Source organism: Symphalangus syndactylus, chromosome 11 (assembly GCF_028878055.3).
Source record: "Symphalangus syndactylus isolate Jambi chromosome 11, NHGRI_mSymSyn1-v2.1_pri, whole genome shotgun sequence".
NCBI lineage: Eukaryota > Metazoa > Chordata > Mammalia > Primates > Hylobatidae > Symphalangus > Symphalangus syndactylus.
The window spans coordinates 109,494,436-109,513,959 of record NC_072433.2 but is presented as its reverse complement, the minus strand read 5'-3'; the positions used below and the strand labels follow the sequence as shown (position 1 = coordinate 109,513,959).

At 38.7% G+C, this 19,524-nt stretch overlaps 1 protein-coding gene across 16 annotated transcripts in view; it reads right to left on the bottom strand.

The window, feature by feature from the left end:
- Positions 1–19,524, bottom strand: part of SNCAIP (synuclein alpha interacting protein) — a 150,184-nt gene that overhangs the window by 8,893 nt on the left and 121,767 nt on the right. For 11 of the 16 annotated variants that reach the window (XM_055298943.1, XM_055298949.1, XM_055298942.2 and 8 more), the window contains 5 exons: positions 15,127–15,252; positions 11,198–11,367; positions 5,359–5,451; positions 3,670–4,741; positions 2,280–2,350 (listed from right to left, as the gene is read on the bottom strand). In XM_055298943.1, the coding sequence (XP_055154918.1) occupies positions 2,280–2,350; positions 3,670–4,741; positions 5,359–5,451; positions 11,198–11,367; positions 15,127–15,252 (1,532 nt within the window). The remainder of the gene's footprint in view (positions 1–2,279; positions 2,351–3,669; positions 4,742–5,358; positions 5,452–11,197; positions 11,368–15,126; positions 15,253–19,524) is intronic. The other 5 variants (XM_055298951.2, XM_055298950.2, XM_055298952.1 and 2 more) reach the window with 1 other exon arrangement.

Below are 19,524 nucleotides of genomic sequence, written 5' to 3'. Positions count from 1 at the left end.
ATCTCAGGAGTGAACTGGCCTAGTTCTCTCTGTCTGTGTGTGATTATGAGTGAGTGAAACCTCTCCTTTCTAGCATGAAAGAACTAAGGTTTCCACTTCCTATGGAAACACATGCCAAATGACAACCGTGATAAAGTATAGGTTAATTTACAGGGTAATGAGGAGAAGGGGTCAAGATGCTTATTTAAATACATTGAATATTTTTATTTTGAGGTTTCTAAGTATTTATTGTTGAAATTAAACTCTGTTAATAAGTAAAGCCAGTGAATCTAAACTGAGCCTTTAGAAGGACTTTTCCTTAAGCTTAGAGAGGGAAAGTGTTAACCTAGCGTCAGATAACTGAGTAGCCCCATAACCTCATTTTGTGCTCTGATTTTTGTAATCCTATTACAGCAGATGTCTCAGCTTTGTTCCCTTGCTTATAAAAAGACAGAATGAAATGTTTCTGGCAGGAGAATCTGCTGTGATACTAACTGTCTTGCTCCCTGTTGCTGTAGGGGCCTGGAAGAAATAGGAGGTATTCTTCCCCTTCCCAAGGAGTTTGCCAACTCTTTGTGCTTTCTTGCCTCAGGGGGTTGCTGGTAACTTCAGCTTAAGGACAAAAGCAGAATTTTCCAGGCACCAGAAAACACATTCCTCCCAAGATGGGGACAGAGAAGGGCATAGGGGTGAGGAACCTAGGTTAGGAGAAATGAAATAGAAGTGGGCTAATACCAAGGTCTAGGAGGGGAATGAGTAGGTTTTTTTCTATTCCTTTCCCACCCCAGACATTGGGCTCTCACCATTGGCCAAGATTCCCTGCCCTGGTGAGGCTGGAAGCAGTTCAGACACCTGACTTCTGGCAACATGTGAGCCTGACCCAAGCAGATCACTGGTGACCAGTAAATATTGAAGCTCCAAGGTTCTTCCTTTAACATACTGAATTAATGAGCCCCCTAGGGGCATCCCCTAAAATGACTGAGATTTAATTTCCCTCTAGCCTGAATAAAGACTTAGAGCAGATTAAATTTGATTTAGAGGAAGAAAAAAGCAGAGTGACTTTCTTACAACTTAGTATTCTCAACTAAAATTCATACCCACAACACAAAAATATACTCACACCAACACCCACTCATCCACCTACCCACATACATGCTGTGGAGGATTTTGGAAGAGTGCTGAATGGCATGTTATAATTTTTCAATTCGTTTAAATATTTTAAAAGTGATAGTCTTTTATGACTTGGTGTGGTGGCTCATGCCTGTAATCCCAGCACTTTGGAAGGCTGAGGCAGATGGATCATTTGAGGCCAGGAGTTTGAGACCAGCCTGAGCAATGTGGCAAAACATCATTCTACTAAAATTACAAAAATTAGCCAGATGTGGTGGCACAGGCCTGTGATCCCAGTTACTCGGGAGGCTGAGGCAGGAGTGTCGCTTGAACCCGGGAGGCAGAGGTTGCAGTGAGCCAAGATTGTGTCACTGCACTCCAGCCTGGGTGACAGAGCAAGACTCCGTCTTCAAAAAAAAAAAAAAAAAAAAGTGATAGTCTTTTAAAATGGTTTAGGGATGTAACTCTTCTGAAATAAACCAATTAAGGCATACAGATTTCATCCCACAGGGAGATGAAAGCTATGCTGCAGAAGAACTTTGCCCAAGGAGGTGGCCCAGCCACTGGGGACTCGATTCTCTCCTTTCTGTGTTATGTAGTCCATGCATTTTGAATTGTAAACGTCTTATTTGAGAAAGGCCTTTGTTTTATTAGTGGGCACTCATAAACCTGGCTCATGGACTGAAATTGTGTTCATAATGCTAACATAGAGAAATTTCAGAATGGCAAGGCCATGCTTCTGAGATCAGCAAAATGGTAATAAAAGGAGCTTTTGGTTTGTAATCAGCACTGAAATAACATTAAAGCTCTGTTTCAAAGTTCCAGTTCTGATCGGAGGCTGACTCACTCCACCATGACAGGAAATTTAATTTCAAAACTTTCTTAATACTTGACTCCATTAAAACAAAGATTGAAAGCCAAAGTCAACTAGGAAATACAGCAAAAGTTTGTGAACTGAGCAGATTCTTCTGGCTGACACTGGAATAAAGCCCTCCAAGGGCAGACTAGTGACCTAAGACCTAGTTACCATTACATCAGTGCCTGCTTCTACTTGGGGGAATAGTTGTAATTTTCTTCTTCCTTGGTGTTATCCCCTGATGAAAGGTGCTCCAAGTCCATGATTTAAAAGCTCATGCAATTCAAAGCAAAGCATGTCAATGCCGCACAACACATCTCCTAGCACCACGTACCGTGCGTCGTTACGCAGATGCTCTTCAATCAGCATGTTAGAGGAAAGATTGATGCAGCTGCTGTACATTTCCTAGAGAGGTGCAATTAAAAATCATCTGAAAACATGCAACAAGCTCAGCACATGCAGAAGTCCCAGTAAACATGAAGCATGCAGGAAGATAGATTAGAGGACAGTGGCTTAGTATGCACTTTAAGGAGCATGGGCAACTGAGATGATTCTTCTTTTATTACTGAGCAGCAGAACCCAGTAAGTTACCTGGAAAAGTTTGATTTGAGTGACTTAAGTTTTGACACATTTAACCCAAAAGGTCTGGTGTTTTGGGCACAAGTATGCTGTTTCTAGCTGAAACAAATACATGATATAGTCTTCTATAACAAGGACAATTTACAGAGGAAATTGATATATAATTTAAAATTTGGTGTTCAATTAATTAGAGAAATACTCACTAAAACTTGATTTGGGTACTGCAAAAAGAATTTGGACAGTTCTTAGACCTCATTGTAATGGGATTCTAACATTACAGCTAATGATAAATTACAAAGATTCTGCAGCTCCACTGGGTGGTTTATCTGGATCACATGGAGAATGATCTAGGTCATTCCATTCCACAGAGAGTTTTGCATTTTGGCTGCTATACCATTTTTTAATGGCATGGCAAGCGCAAAGCTTGCAGGAAACATTGCCTAAAAAGATGTTCATATCTCTTATCCAATGGATATAAGTCACAGATTATAGTGCATGGGTTTCCAATGAAGGCAATTATAAAATGTAGTTCATGGCATACTCTGCCATCCCCTGTGGACTGGCAAGCACTTCAGACTTCTATAGGCTCCAATCAACACTTAGGGGTCTGTGTCGTAAAATACCTATGTGGAGGTCCCTGTGGTGTATTCATTTCAAAGGTCATCCCAAAGTTGTGTAGTTAAGTCTTTGGCAATAGAGCATCTATTTATGTATTTTTTAATTGGGCCTGAGAATAAACTATCCCATCACATGAAGAGAACAAACTCTTCCTTGGGACAGAATCAGTGCCAATGCAGGACTAAACTTGCGCTAATTGGTGGTTTCATCTTGCAGAAATGCCTCCAAGTCTAGGACCCCTAACACACCTAAAGATTATGCCATTTAGGGAAATTTAGGGACCAGAATATAATCTCTTACTTTTTTTTAACCTTTCTCTCTTAGCGTATTTTCCAAAAGAAGGGCAAGGGGTATGTATCTGACATGACATGTCTCATTAGACACATGAATTTGGCTTTCCATGCATCCCTTTGGATTTTTTTTCCCTGGGTATTCCCTCAAGGTAGTGTGGGCCCACAATCTGTAGTATTAGAAACAACATAATCCATTTGAAGGAAAAAAAAGAATATTCTCCAAATAGCACTTACTGCCTTATTCTTTCCTTTGCTAGCGGAGCTGGCAGGGTTTCCCTTGGCATCTGTTGTCTTCCTCCCAAGTGAGGTCAAGGGCAACGTAGAGGTTTTCAGCTGGTTGGCTGCCTGGTAGTTATTATTATTGTTTTGGTTGCCACTTAGTGTCTCCATGATCGATCGAAAGGCTCCAAAAGGCCTTTTCAGTTGATCCCCTGATTCGTTACTTGTGGAAGTCCGCTGGAGAGTCCTGCCCTTATCTTTGTCTTTTTCTCCATTCAGTTCAAGGCTAGGCTGCTCCATCTGTACCACAGGCTCCTCAAAGGTAACTCTCAGTTTTAAGTTCTGAGATGTCCTGCGCTTGGAAGATGGAGACTTGAGGGCGCTCTTGGGACTTGTGGCAACTTTCTGGGCAGCAGTGCTGTCAGGGCTGGGCTGTGGAGGGTCACCAGAGGGCTGGTTTGGAGGAATACTCCCTGAGCCTGGATACTGGGATTCTAAGTCTGGTTCGCTGCTCTCTGAGGTGGGAGATGGGCTATGGCCATCCAGGGATTTGGAGGCCTTGAGGCTGAAAGGAAACCTGCGTCCCCCTGATGCCAAGGTGTGTTTCTTGATCATCAGGTGCAGGCTTTCTGCGCTGTCCATACTCTCTACACTTTCTACGATGGGCTGTGGCCTTGGTCGGTCAGCCTTCCTCACTGGGGTATTCTTGGGGTCCTCAGAGTTGTTGGAGTCCGTGTCAGACTCACTCAGTGACCTCTGCATCAGCTGTCTCAGCCTGGCTAACTTCAGTTCCCTCTTCTCCAGTGGGATCTTTTTCGAATTTCTAGAGGAAGCCTGAGCATCCTGGAATTCCAAGGACAGTTTTTCCTGGGTGCAGACATTTTCTGAGATTTCCTTTCCCAATAACTGGCGTAAGATTTTATCAGAATCTTCGTCTTGTGCTTTGGGTCTAGCCCGGCTGGAGGCTGATAGGCTTCCAAGAACCTGAATCCCCTCTTGGACTCCCGGCTTGCTTTTGGCTACAGAATCATCATCTGCATCTGGAGATTTCCACTGGGGCTTTCTGGAGGCAGGTGAGGATGGTGAACTAAAAAGAAGATGAAGGACATATGAGATGATTTCCTACTGGGTTGAAATGACTCAGCCACAAGTCACTACATGGTCTTTACTGCCACTAATAATGTACAAGTAAATAAGAACAGAATACAGATAAGTACGTAATTTCTTTTCGAAACAACATGCAAATACTCCATAGTATCAGCTATAAGGTGCCTTATGCCTTCAGCTATAACTACCATGACTACTAAATTTGTCTGTTTTACTGTTTATACATCAATTTTGCATAAATTTTCTCAGTTAATTCCATTTCCAATAAACTTATCAAGCTATATATATATATATATATATATATATATCTCCTATTCCCACTTCACAGATGAAGAATTGAAAGATTCAATTCTTACGAAAGAGTAAGTGACTTGTTTATAGTCGTGGAATGAAGAAATAGCAGAATCAGAGAATAGAGTAGGTCTTCAGATTCTAGGTCCAGTGCCTTTTTCACTGTGATTTCTCATTTTTATTCCTCTTTATAAGAAGAAAATGTTTTCTGTTGTCATCCTCTTAAAATATATCAAAGGAAGTTCAGAAGAAGGCTTAACAATTTAGGATATTTAAGAACGCTAAACAACAATGTGCTGGTATTACCTGGGTGAAGAAGGGAGTGACTTGCCCTCTGATTTCTGGGCTTCTAGAAATTGTTGGAGTTGGTTCTGCAGCGTGACACGTTCTACTGTTTGTCTGGGAAAAACAACCAAAACACATGAGGTCTCTGATACTGGCTACTGCTATAAATTAGGGTGTATAATTTTTTCATAATAGTTTCTAGTAAGTTGCAATAAATACAAAAGCCTTAAAATGTGCATAATATTCATCCTTACAGTTCAGAAATTTTCCTAAGGAAACAATCAAAAGTACCTCCAAAAGATATTTATTGTCAACATTAGTGAAAAACTATAAGTAACCTAAATGCTTATCAGTGTCTGAGTGAACAAATTATAATTATTTCTATAATGACAGCTATTAAAATGATAATATGTTTGCGTATCTATGGACATGGAAAAAGTCTTACTATATAATGTAGATATAAAGCATAGTTTCATATATATAAATATGTATATATGAAGTATACTTTACTTTCATTAAAAAAGGAAACTACAAAATACTGTTTGCAATATACAATCTCTGACTTACTATACTTTAACTTGTGATTTTTCAAATTTACAGTGGTCAGAAAGTGATATGGATTCAGTAGAAACTGTATTTTGAGTATCCATCCAGCTGTTCTTTCTCACTTTCAGTACAGTAATCAATACATTACATGGGATATTCAAACTTTATCATAAAGTACAATTTGTGTTAGATGATTTTGCCCAACTGTAGGCTAATGCAAGTGGTCTGAACACACTTAACATAGGCTAGGCTAGGATATGATGTTCTACAGGTTAGGTGTATTAAATGCATTTTTACCTTATGATATTTTCAATTTGTGAGGTGTTTATTGGGATGTAAACCCATGGTAAATTTAGAAGCATCTGTAATCTCATTTTTTTTTTTTTTGAGATGGAGTCTCGCTCTTTCGCCCAGGCCGGACTGCAGTGGTGCTATCTCGGCTCACTGCAAGCTCCGCCTCCTGGGTTCATGCCATTCTCCTGCCTCAGCCTCCCGAGTAGCTGGGACTACAGGCGCCTGCCACCCCACCCAGCTAATTTTTTGTATTTTTAGTAGAGATGAGGTTTCACCGTGTTAGCCAGGATGGTCTCGATCTCCTGACCTTGTAATCTCATTTTTAAGAAAACTCTCTCTTCCCCACGTGTGTGTGTGTGTGTGTGTGTGTGTATATATATATATATATATTATGTATATATATATATATATATTATGTATATATATATACATAATATATATATTATTTATATAAAAAATATATAAATATATATAATTATTTACATAAAAATATATATAAATAATATATAATTATTTACATAAATATACATAAATAATATATAATTATTTACATAAATATACATAAATAATATATAATTATTTACATAAATATACATAAATAATATATAATTATTTACATAAATATACATAAATAATATATAATTATTTACATAAATATACATAAATAATATATAATTATTTACATAAGTATACATAAATAATATATAATTATTTACATAAATATACATAAATAATATATAATTATTTACATAAGTATACATAAATAATATATAATTATTTACATAAGTATACATAAATAATATATAATTATTTATATAAAAATATATAAAAATAATATATATTTATATAAATATATATAAATAATATATAATTATATAATTATATATAAATAATATATAATTATATAAATATATATAAATAATATATAATTATATAAATAATATATAATTATTTATATAAATATATAAATAATATATGATTATTTATATAAATATATATAAATAATATATGATTATTTATATAAATATATATAAATAATATATGATTATTTATATAAATATATATAAATAATATATAATTATTTATATAAATATATATAAATAATATATAATTATTTATATAAATATATATAAATAATATATAATTATTTATATAATAATTATATATTATTTATATATAATAATATAATTTATATATACATAATTTCTATATATATAAAAATATACAAATATAGAAAAAATATGGAAGGATATACTTCAAAATGTTATATTTCCTTTTCCTAAATTGTTTGAATTAAAAACTTTTTTAATTAAAATTTTTTTAGAGACAGGGTCTTGCTATGCTGCTCAGGCTGGACTTGAACCCCTGGCTCAAGTGATGCTCCCTCCTCAGCTTCCCAAGTAGTGGGTACTACAGATGTGTCCCGCCTAGCTTGGCTTGACCCACAGAACTGTAAGATAATTTGATGCTGTTTTAAGCCGCTAATCTTGTGGTAATCTGTTACAGAGCAATAGAAAACTATTATAATAATAAAATTAGCAGAAAAAAATGACAGCAGCTCTCATGAGCCAGGACATATAACTAAATAAATATATCATAAATGTTCTTAAAATGACTGCTGTACTTCAGATATTGGCCCAATGTTCTCCTTGTTGAGTGTCACTGCATATACTCAGCAACCATTAGCTGCCTAAATCTAATTCTGTGAGATCGGATTCTGCTAATGCCCTTCTATAAGCCCCAAGCACTTTGTTTTTCTCAGAAGCTGTCAGTTTCAGTCCAAACATTTCATCACTAAGACCAGAGAAGTCTGTGATCTCATTTTATCTCACTCATTCTTCCAGACTCACCTACTGACATGTAATTGTCTAATGTGGGAACCAGCAAGCAAACTTTTTCTTAAAGGGCCAAATAGTAAATGTTTTAGGCTGTGAGCCATACAATTGTATCCCAACTTCTCAACTCTGCCTTGCAGCATGAAATCAGTCCTACACAATAGACAAATGAATGTGTGTGGCTGTGTTCCAGTAACATCTTATTTACAAAAACCACTCGATGGGCTGGATTTGATCCACAGTCTATAATTTGCTGATTCTGGTCTAATGAAAAAAATAAAAACACATAAAAACATTCTACTTTTCCCACTTTGCTAGCTGGTATTGCAAGTCACATGTTTTTAAGAAAAATATTTATTGAGGGGATAAAACAGATGAAGAAAGATTAGAGTCTGCTTTTAAAGGGTTTATTATGTCTCTTTAAGTGAATTATGACACAGTCAAGAAAAATATTTTGGGGTAATTGGGTTGACTGACAACTTGAATCTCAGGTATGAATGGAGAAGGAAGACTACTCTCTGGATTCTATAGTAGCCCTCAGGAAGAACTCATCAGCTTTAATTGTAGAAAAGAAAATATATGGGCAGATGGCCACTGTATTAGTTTGATAGGGCTGCTGTAAGGAAGTACCACAAACTGGGTGGCTTAGACAATAGATGTTTATTATCGCACAGCTCTGGAGGCTGGAAGTCTGAGATCAAGGTGCTGGCCAGGCTGGCTCCCTCTGAAGGCTGTGAGGCGAAGCTGTTCCTTGCTTCTCTCCTAGCTTCTGATGGTTTGCTGGCAGTCTTTGGCATTCCTTGGCTTGCAGAGGCACATCCTGATCCCTGCCTTCATGTTTACGGGTATTCTCCCCGTGTGCATGTCTGTGTCTAAATGTTCGCCTATTATAAGGACTCTAGTGAAGAGCAGGACCCACCCTAATGACCTCACTGTAACTTGATAACTTCTGTAAAGGTGTTGTCTCCAAATAAGGTCACATTTCAACATACTTTTTTGAGGGGGACACCCATAATACCTAGGCTTGTTGATTAGCACTTCAGTAGAGCTGAAGGTTCCCATTTCTAAATATTAACTATGATTATTAACTCTGAGGAGTTGCTGAAGGTTGGAAAAGGCACTCAAGACTGTCTTCCCCCAGAATTTTGGACTGGGAAGACTAGTGTTTTCCATCCTCTCTCCTGTCCTTGTCTATGTTATTGGTGTCTGGGAGCCTGAAAGTCACAGTATACTGTGGCTGTACCAAGTTGATTTCTCCATTCATTTCTAGTTTTGCCAACTTCGCTGAGATATACAGTAGTTGTACAACGTAGCCTCTCTTAGTTCATCTTGTCATTGGCCCAACTACAGCTGTCCATAGCATTCTGCTCTGGAGAAAACTGAAGGACTGCAGTCTACTAGTACATATGTGTACTTTATTACAGGATCACCAACTGAGAAAGCAGCCAAGACTTTGACTTTGAGCGGTTCACCAATAAAACAGCGATTGTAGCTCATGAAAGTTTTGTAGATTCCATGCTATGAACAAGAAGGAGAATGTTTTGTGATCCCTTCTCTGAGTATGAACCTTTGGAAAAAAATTCCATTGGATCATTTTAAAGTTCCTCTTTATGGATATGTACATACATTACTAGAGGGAGTGGACATTAGTATAGCATTTTTGGAAAGATTAGTTAACATCTATCCACATTTTAAATATGTATGCCTTTTGCTCTAGCAATTCCTTTTCTAGGAACTTGTTTTTTTGAAATATATACATGTTCATAAAGGCATTTGCACAGTGTGTTCCCTGTGGGAAGACAGCTTACTGAGCTATTAATTTGTGTGCATTTTCCCTGTGATTACGTTGAGACCTTGAAGTTTACCTAGCTCACCTAACTTGGGGAAGTTTTGGGTAACTAGGCAAAGGATGGTTGGCAGTAACCCCTTTTTTTTCAAGTTTCAAATTTTATTTTATTTTTTCTAGAAGTCTAAACTCATTAAAGAAATTATTCTAGTATTGACAGGGGGAGGGGTAGAGGGGCACAGAGACTTGTAGCTCGAAGGCAAAAGAGTGGAAGAATAGAGAGAGAAGGGAGATTTCCCTAAGCTTAGGGAAGAGGCAGAGGGTCCAAGGCCTTGTCATATTGTTGCATGGATTATAATTAATCGAGGTCTTTCACCCAACCAAGGTTTTTTTCTTTTTCTTTTTTCTTTTTTTATTATACTTTAAGTTCTAGGGTACAGCTGTATTCAGAAAAAAAAATGTGTGTGTGTGTGTGTATAAAACTTAAAGGTAAGACTATTTTCCGTCTAAAATTTAATTTTTAAGATTTACCCTCCTAATCTGTCAACATTACTTTGAATACTGACTGATTTTCAGGAAACCCTCCCCAATCCGGAAACTGTATTTAATGGGTGAGCTTTTCAAGGGCTGACCTTGGTTCCCCTCACGCAGGTGTTAACTCCTTAGTCCTTCAACTTGCCAGAGACCTACCTGATGACCTTTCATCTGGGACCTCTTTCTTGAAGCATATTATGACAATCTCCCAGAAATACTTCCTTGACACCCAGACATGCACTGGTACCAGTTTAATAATCTTATCAAGGGAAGAACCGACTGTAGTTAGTCATGGAGTGTTTTAAGTAACTTCATGCTGACTGAGCACTATTTTTTATTCTGAGGATTCATGAATCATCTGATTAATTTTTATAAGAAATTTGCTGGTGATAGTCACCAAGTTATTTATCTGTAATTTCCCCCACACATTTTTCTTTTTGAGAAAACTGGGAAATTGGTCCATCTCTAGCCTTTTCCTCTCTCTCATGTTCTTTATGATTTCCTAAAATGTTACGGACAAAAGTTTGGAGATGATGCCTAAGAGTGCTTCCAGCGCTCTGTAATCCGGCCCTGAGTTGTGAACACAGAGAAAGTCTCCCTCTCCTTGTCCACTGGCTTAAACTCCCTGCTTTGGGAGCTTGCTGTACACTTTACTATTTAGACATCATTTTGCCTCTGCAGAGATGGCATCTTCAGCACGAACACTGGCTGTGAGGACTTCGGATGGAAGAAGAACAGAAGAGGAGAATGCTAGGAATTCCCCGTACAACTGGAAAGAAGAGTGCTCACCATAGCACTGGGCTGAAGCCTAAGTACAACAATAATGAGTTAGACTTGGTTCTCATGGAACCAACAGGCCACTTACTCCTTTAGCTGCTTGGTTAACTTCACCACCTGAGAGGCCAGCGACATGCAGGTCTCCACCACCACCAGGTACCTGGAGCACAGGGTGTGCCCCTGCCGCTCGGCGCTCTGGGAGGGCTTTTCCCCAGCGTGGTTCTGCATGGTGACATTTGCTCCATATTCAACCAAGGTCTGTCAGAAAATGAAGAGACGTGTATCAGGACATCTCTGCACACATCATATTTTAATGACTGTAACAGAATGTTGAATAGTATGAAGAGAGCCTCTAGGGACCTTTCAGCAGTCGATATCACACACCTACTACTGCCAATGCTCACCCGCAGCCCACGTAAGGAGGGGGCTGGGAAGGAGAGAAGGAGGCTGTCCGTAGTGTGCTCTCTTTTATGAGATATGTAGCGCAGTCTTTGTGGTGGGGAGTTCTGTCTCTTGTCATGGTTGGGCTCCAAGAGAATCACTCATAAGGTCAGAGATGCCTGTAAGAGGGGGAGACTGGAATCTTACCTGTTCTTGTTTGCTTGGGCTCTAGTAACTGGATTTGGTCTCTGGTAATCGGTTTTGGAATAACACCTGTTTATTTGTTGCTGAGCCCACCTGATCAGGAATAAAAAGAACTGGAGAGAAACGACATGGCTGAGAGTGGGGAGGCTGTGAAGCAGCTCCCACCCTCCCACGACGGGCTATGGTGAGGGAATGTCTGTAGATTGAGCAGGCTTTGTAGAAGAAAGCTTTGTGTGAGCTTCTTATCACCCCTTTAATGAGGAGAGGGTTCTCTGGCTGCGATTGGCAATAGGCTGCCCCAGAGGTGGAGAAAACTGTATGGGGGAGGAGGCGAAGGCTCCAGAGGGCCCTCTGAAGACCCTACCCATGGCACCCACTGGAGAGTCAGCATCTGAAGGTTGCCACAGCAGTGACCACAGCCAGCCAAAGAAGCAGGGACAACTTTCAGGGAGGTTGGATGCCTTTCCCAGTTAAGCGAAGAGATATTGGACTTTTTCTCTTCATGCCTCCTCCTTGTCCTTGACACTGCAGCCCAGAAGAGATAGGGGGATAGGAGCTAAAGTGGTGTGTAAAAAGGCACGTCTGACTCCCATTCCAAGTCCCTTGAATCTTGAGTCTAGTCTGGGTGGGAAGGGGAATGCTTTGAATCAGAAGTAAGACTGAGATTTTAAAGTGGCTTGGAGTAAATTTTAGTAGTCATAAGAAAGGAGAAAGTTATGGAATCTGGCCAAGGTATCATTAGTTGTGGAGAGAGAGAAATTTGATGGAGCATGGTTGAAATTAATAATTAAAAAAAACATCCAAACTGTTTTGTTTCCATACTGTGATATCATTCGATTCCACAAAATGTTATTACATCAATATTAATCAACCACTACAATCTGATAAGATTCTTTGACAATATCATGATGAGACTGCAAACCTGGATAAATCTGGGTAGTAGATAGTATTTTCCTCTAAGCAATAGTTGTAGTATTTAAATTTTTAGACTACTTAGATTGAGAGGTCATTAAGGAGTTTCGTTTTCCTTTTGTTTTATGATCACTCACCATGAAAGGTCAACTCACCACAAAGCCATTGCCACCTACCTCACAGGAGTGTCACAGAGACCATGTCAGTATTGAGCTCTCAGAGCTCTTGAAGAGATGCAATATAAACACACACTGTTATTACTCCCCTTTGACCCTGACCTCTGCAGTTTTTCTTTCCATTGTTTTCCTTACTAAGTCCCCTCCTCACCTCATAGGGTCCCTTGCTCATTCTCAGTCTCTTATCTTTTTTTTTCTTTAAATTTCACACCCAGTGGACAGACCCCCTTCCAAGATTATCCAAGTTTCCACTTCCATGGTACCCAGTGCCAAAAATATCATTTGTGTGTAAGTGGAGTGATGAACGCTCTAAAAGGAAAGACTCTCTCTCTTCACATATCAAAAAGAAAAATAACTAAAATCTCACGTAGTGGTATCAGCTGGCTTTCTTTGGCTTTAGTCATTTCTTAGCTGATTAAAAGTTTGTTTCAAGACTATTAAATATTAGAGTGTTCTGTTAAATAGAAAAGCATATTTTTCAATGTTTATTCAATCATATTTCCTTTACAAAAAAATGCTACTCCTTTAATATTTCTGCAGAAACTGGTAAGAATTTAAATTTCTCTCCTATAGTCTCCAATTTCATATCACTCTTTTAAAAACTTGATGCCTTAAATTAGAAGATGCACACTTTGCCATCAATAATAGAAAAACTTTCCGCTATCTGGACAGTTTCCTATCAAGTTGGTTCTCCAAACAGCAGTTTCATGTGAGTAGGCACTCTAGAGAGATTTATGCTATTATCTCTGCCTTTTGCTTTCATAAATCTCTTGCCTCTTATATTTACAGTTTCCCCATATATTCTGCTGTCATTTCCCAAGTCTCCTCTACCTTCCTGAGCAACTGGTTCTCGCCTCTCAGTTTTCTGTTTTGGATACCATCTATCTTGCACCCAGGAGGGCCTCAGTAAGTACCTGTTGAATAACTGAGCACACTGAGTTTGCAACATAGGAAAATAACACACGTGTAAGCCAAAAAAAAAAAAAAGAGTGCTGCTTTCTTAAAGGCAGAAAATGTATTACATGTTATATACAATAACATATTTTGAACTGTATGAACTTGATGAGGTAACAGTCTTGTCTCTAATCATGCCCTTCAACCATATGTTGTCAATTTCCCTATCCCATATATCAGATAGATATGGGAATAAATCTGTATATGTTGGGTCACTTTCAATGATAATAACGGTATAATTGGTCTGATTCTGGTAATAATGATTTATGTCTGTAAATAAAATTCTAGACCAAGTCTAAACTTTGACTTTGTTTCCAATTCAAAGCCTTTCCTTTCCTCACATTGTCATGCTTCTTCCACCTGCTACTCCTCCTTCAGCTATCCCCTCCTTTTGCTCTGTCACTGAGGGCATTCAACATTTTCTAGGTGGAAAGATCAACTGGGTCTTATGTTCACATATACTCCAGACTCTTGGAGACCCCTGTTGGGCTTTCCTGCCATGCACTACTAAGATGGCAGCTCTGGGTTTGGCCCAGCTTCATGCAGCTCTGCATTCAACTGAGGGATGAGATGCCCTCTCTTCTTCCCATAGGAACCCTACACTGTCTAGGGAGCTTTCTTGGAGCACCCTTCATGTGGCTTGGGGCAGGGGGACGAGACTCCTTCCCCTCCCTGCGGCTTGGCTCCCCAACTTTTTGACATCATTGTACACACTGGATATGACAATATTTAGAAGGCAAGTTAGGGTAAAAAGATAAGGCTACTTGAGGCTGTTGGGTGCAGTGGTTGGGCAATCAAGGCCCTGGATGGCCTGCCCAAGGGCTGAGAGGATCAATATCTGAATCCACTTCCAACCAATTCTGGACCTTCTGAATGCATCTGAGAAGCTCAGTCCTACTACAGAGGAAGGGGGAACCACAGCATTCTCTCTCTAGCCTACAACTCTCTACCACAAAGAATTCTAATCCATTCCTGAAAAATCTGTCGCATTCTTCATATACCTGGGAGGGTGAAATTTACTAGTGAGGGGAAGGGCAGTCTGCCACGTGAGAGACAGAGATGTCTGCCTGGTAATGGTTTCTCTGGTGCCTTGAGAACATGGGGAAATTTAATGTCTATTGTCCTTAGCACTGGGGCTTTACAGCAGTGATAAGGGAGCAGAAAAAGTCCCTTTCAACACCCTGGGACACTGAAAGAGAAACTCTTAAGGATATTTATGCCTACATTTGTGTGGATTTCTCGAAATACAAATAGAGCAATAATTCCTTATTGTCTACAACCATACAAAAGGTGAAGTAATTCAGACATTCTCGTAGTGAACAGAATTTTAATGTTTTGCTGAATATTTGATATACTCATTTCTCTTTGTAAAATAGCAGGGCCTGTGTACCTGTATGCATCCAAGGTAGCCATGCTGTGAGGCTATGTGAACGGCGCTGTTGCCATCCTGGTCTACTTCATCCAACGAGATGCCCTGTTCTTGCATAAACTGAAGAAGCCATAGAAGAATCTTTTCCTATAAACACAAAGACAGTTGGAATTCATGTAATATCTTGCAGAGAAGTCAGATAAAAAGACAGAGGAAAACAATACTCTAATTTGTGAAGCTTAGGTAAAACCAAGCTTACCGTAGCAAGAGGAAATTCTCATTCAGATGTGAATTGAAAATCCTTGAATCTCTGACTGAAATGAATGAAAGAGGATGGCACAGAGAATTTTAAGAGCAGGAAGTTCCCTTGGAAGCACTCTTATTTTACTTATCTATTCTATGGATGGGAAAATAGATTTGCAGTAAGACTGAGTGCCTCGTCCAAGGCACACAGCTAGACAGACCCAAAGTTGGAACTAGAATCCATATCTTTTGATTCCAAGGCTCCAAAGGCAATGTTCTTGCTGCTGTGTTATACTGTCTGTAGGCTTCAAGAATGTTACCATAAAACCTGGAACTATTGAGAACTAGCTTCTACTTTTAAGTTTATAATTCTTCAGCCATGCCTTTGTAATCCATACCTCCTGCAATCAACAGGCTTATAAAAAACAGGTAAATACCTTAAGTTGCCAAGTGTAAGATAAGTTCATTGAAATAAAACCAGGACCCTCTTGATTTTCTGACCAAGTGGTGGTGGTGTCTTAAGGTAAAGATTTCTCTTCTTTCATGTTAAAGAAAGGGAACCAAAAGCTTGGAACGCAACCTTTCAAAAGCAAAGACATAGAGCAGTCACAGTATGTGTTGTCATAATCTGTTTGCATTTTACCCACTGAGTATTTTGTGGTATTTTCATGTTATGCTTGGCCTTTGGAGAAAGCAGGGGGATGGGATTTCACTGTTTTAAAATAGAAGAATTAAATATAAAGTTAAAAAAATATGAGAGTGGTAAAAACAACAGCATGAAGTTTAGTGGGTGGAATGTGACATTTAAAAAGATGATCATGTGTTTGAAATAACCTTGAACTTCTTTCTTCTTAGCCTTTTAAAGGATTTTTTTTTCCAGTTGTTTGCTCGGACTGGTCATGAACTTTTATACTTTTCTGGATTAAATTTTCCTTCATCTTCTGAACATGCCAACTAATCTGCTAAAGGAATGTTGGATAAAAACAGCCAAATCCTTTAATGTTTCACCCCTTATGTTGGGGAACAGGGCACTGTTTATGAAGGTATTTGTGACATCACGGACAGACTGAACATTTACACTACACTTTTTCTAAATGAGCACCAGGGAGTAAGACCCGTAAAAAGCATGATGAGAACAATGTAATCTATGCCTGCAACCTTCTAAGAAGGCATCCCAGAAAGCAGGGTGAGTGTTAACTGCAAAAGCAGACAGACCTGGTAGAAACCGGAACCCTCAAGGGTCTCTAGAGAATGGGGTAGAAGCAGAGCCTGGAGCTATGGCTGGGAGTTAGAAGTTGGATAAGAATATGCTGCTATGTTTAGTCCCCTTAAAGGCAAACCTAGAGAAAATTGGAGCTGATGTTTGGACCAGAGCAGATGATGTTTCATTTGCATAACGTAAAAGCAGTTCCTTTGTTTTTTTTCTAAGTAGGTAGGGGAAAAATACTGGATTACTTTTAATTGGACATAGACGATTATACCATACGATTTTAACTCCTTAAAAAACTGGATGAATGGAAGAATCTCAGGATAAAAGACATAACCAACTGGTTGAGGTTAATGGCTCAGACATGGAGCGTGCAAGAGGACAGGTTATGGTACCTCTTTCAGTGAAATAGATGGACCCACCATTGACAGAACAAATTCTCTTCAATGGGTTATTCTCAAACTTGTGGTGATTTGGTTTGCTTCGTGATATTAAATCATGGACTCCTAAAAACGTGGAGGGGAGAGATTTTAAAGAATCATCCAATTCAAAAGCCTTATTTTAGAAGTCAGAAAACTGAGGGAGCACACAATGATATACAGCAAGTCTTCATGTGATGGCATAGACAGGTTCTTGGAAATTGCGGCTTTAAGCAAAATGAAGTATAATGAAACTAATTTTACCATTTTAGTACCTGTGACATATTTCTGGTCACAAAAACAGCATCAAACTTCTAAATAAAGACCAAACACTGCTAAAGTGAAACATTGAAACAAATATGAGCTATACATACATTTAAGAAAGACTAATACAAACAAGTAAGATAATTATTTATCTGATCATTCCAGTCAGGGTTTGGGTGGCTGAAGCCCATCCTGGCAGTTCAGAACACAGGGCAGGAACCATCCCCGGACAGGACACCACCCTAACAGGGTGCACTCACACCCACACACATTCACTCATGCTGGGACAACTGAGACACACCAATTCACCTAACGTGCACATCTTTGGGACGTGAGGAGAAACTAGAGTACCCGGAGAAAACCCACACACAGATGTGGAGAATGAGCAAACTCCACAGAGACAGTGGCCCTGGCTGGGAACTGTTTTTTTTTTCTTCTCATCAACATTATAAGAAGATGATGTTGAAAGAAACCAGGTTAATTTAAGGACCTGCTGTATTCCTTGATATTCTAGAGACTTCTTTCTTTAGCAAGTAAAGCTCGGAGGAGTTCAAGATACTGAGAAGCGTTTTACATGTATCTTCTTGTTAGATGTCATTCCGTATTTCCAGGCCCCAATATTATGGGGGGTATGTCTATTCCACATGCATAAAAAATGCCCTTTATTAAAATCACAGTGCTTTAGTTTTAGTAGTGGGGTTATAGGCAATGGAATACTGCCTTTCATAAGAGTGGGAATGTTCCCATTGTGGAAATCTTGGGGGAGAGTCTAGGACCTCGGACTTTTCAGGGGCTTGATGATCTGGGAGAACAAGACATACATGGTCTGTGTGAGCCAAAAGTTACCTTGGCCCCTGAGGGGCCTCCAAGTCAGGTTCAACATACATTGTTACAATAACCTGCCTTCCCTTCTTAGGAAGGCATGGATAACTCTTCTTCCTTACAATGAAAGATTCTAACCAATTCAATATGCAAGATTTACATAAAGAAAGAACCATTATTTGACTGTTCAGAACAAGGTTTTGCCTAGCACCTCAAAGCCAGTCTTGGGTTTTATGTTGGACAATTTAAGAATAAGCATAATAATTTAAAATAAGAAGTGCAACTGGCCCGTCCACTGAGATATGCCATGGAAACCAAAATCTTCCATTATACAATGCAGAGAAGTACTCCCCAAAATGATGGGTTGACTATATACCTTGTCTTCTAACAACAGACATTTAGGGTTTTTGAGGGGGACATGGAGATGGCTAGAGTCTCTGGTTTTGGTAAAAGCATATTTAGTATCTGCTTACAGACAAATCCTTCCCTGATTCTGGAGACCATGCCTGTGGAGATGCACAGTTCTACCATTCAAAGTGACTGTCTGAAGATACCTCCTAAGAAGGACAAAAATTTTCTCCAGCTAAGAGGGCGCTTGTTAATGTGATTAGATACATATGTAATGGTGTCCCCCTCCCCTCTTAGCCCTTCAGTGCGTGTTCTCTCAGTGAGTGTATATACACGCAGGATGTGTTAAAGGATGGATATAACTTCAGACCTTCATTTCCCCATAAGTATTGCTTTCAGAGAATATCTAATGAAGTCACATGGATGAAGATTTCTGTAGCATTTGTTTCCCAGAATGCCTCTGCAACTTACATTTCATCATCCACCCACATATCCATTTATCCATTCAACCTTCAGGTACTGACTGAAAACTCCTCTCATGTAGTTTTCCTCAGCAGTTCCCTCTTCTGGGGATTTTCTGCTGTTTTGGTAACCTGTTTTAATGTTGTATTTTATGTGTTCCTAAGGGCAATGCAAGTTGTTTAAAGAGGCAATTATCTCATGTGATTTATGAGATTTGCTGGACAAATTCCAATAAAAAATGTACTTGTGAAGTATGTCACAGGTTTATTGCTGGTATCAATAAAGTCTCTATAGTGTGTGGCAATCCATGTTTTAAAGGAGTTAGCTCTGTGATCATAGATTATCAAATCTAATATGCCATCAATTACAAGATTTATTCCAGTTTTTGAGATGTAAAAATGTAAAAAATAAAGGTCAGCAATAATTTTATAATGTATATTGTACGATATATGTAGAAGCAAAAGATGGTAAAATGTGAAATAAGGTGTATCTAAGAATTGATTAAATAGGTTATGGCCTTAATAATTCCCTTGCAAGTTTCTCCTAGACATTACTAATGGTAAAATAAGTAAACTGAATAATATTGATAGGAATAAAAACAATAAGTTGGAGGAGATTCAATAGTCGTAACAGCTGACATTCATCTAGTGCCTA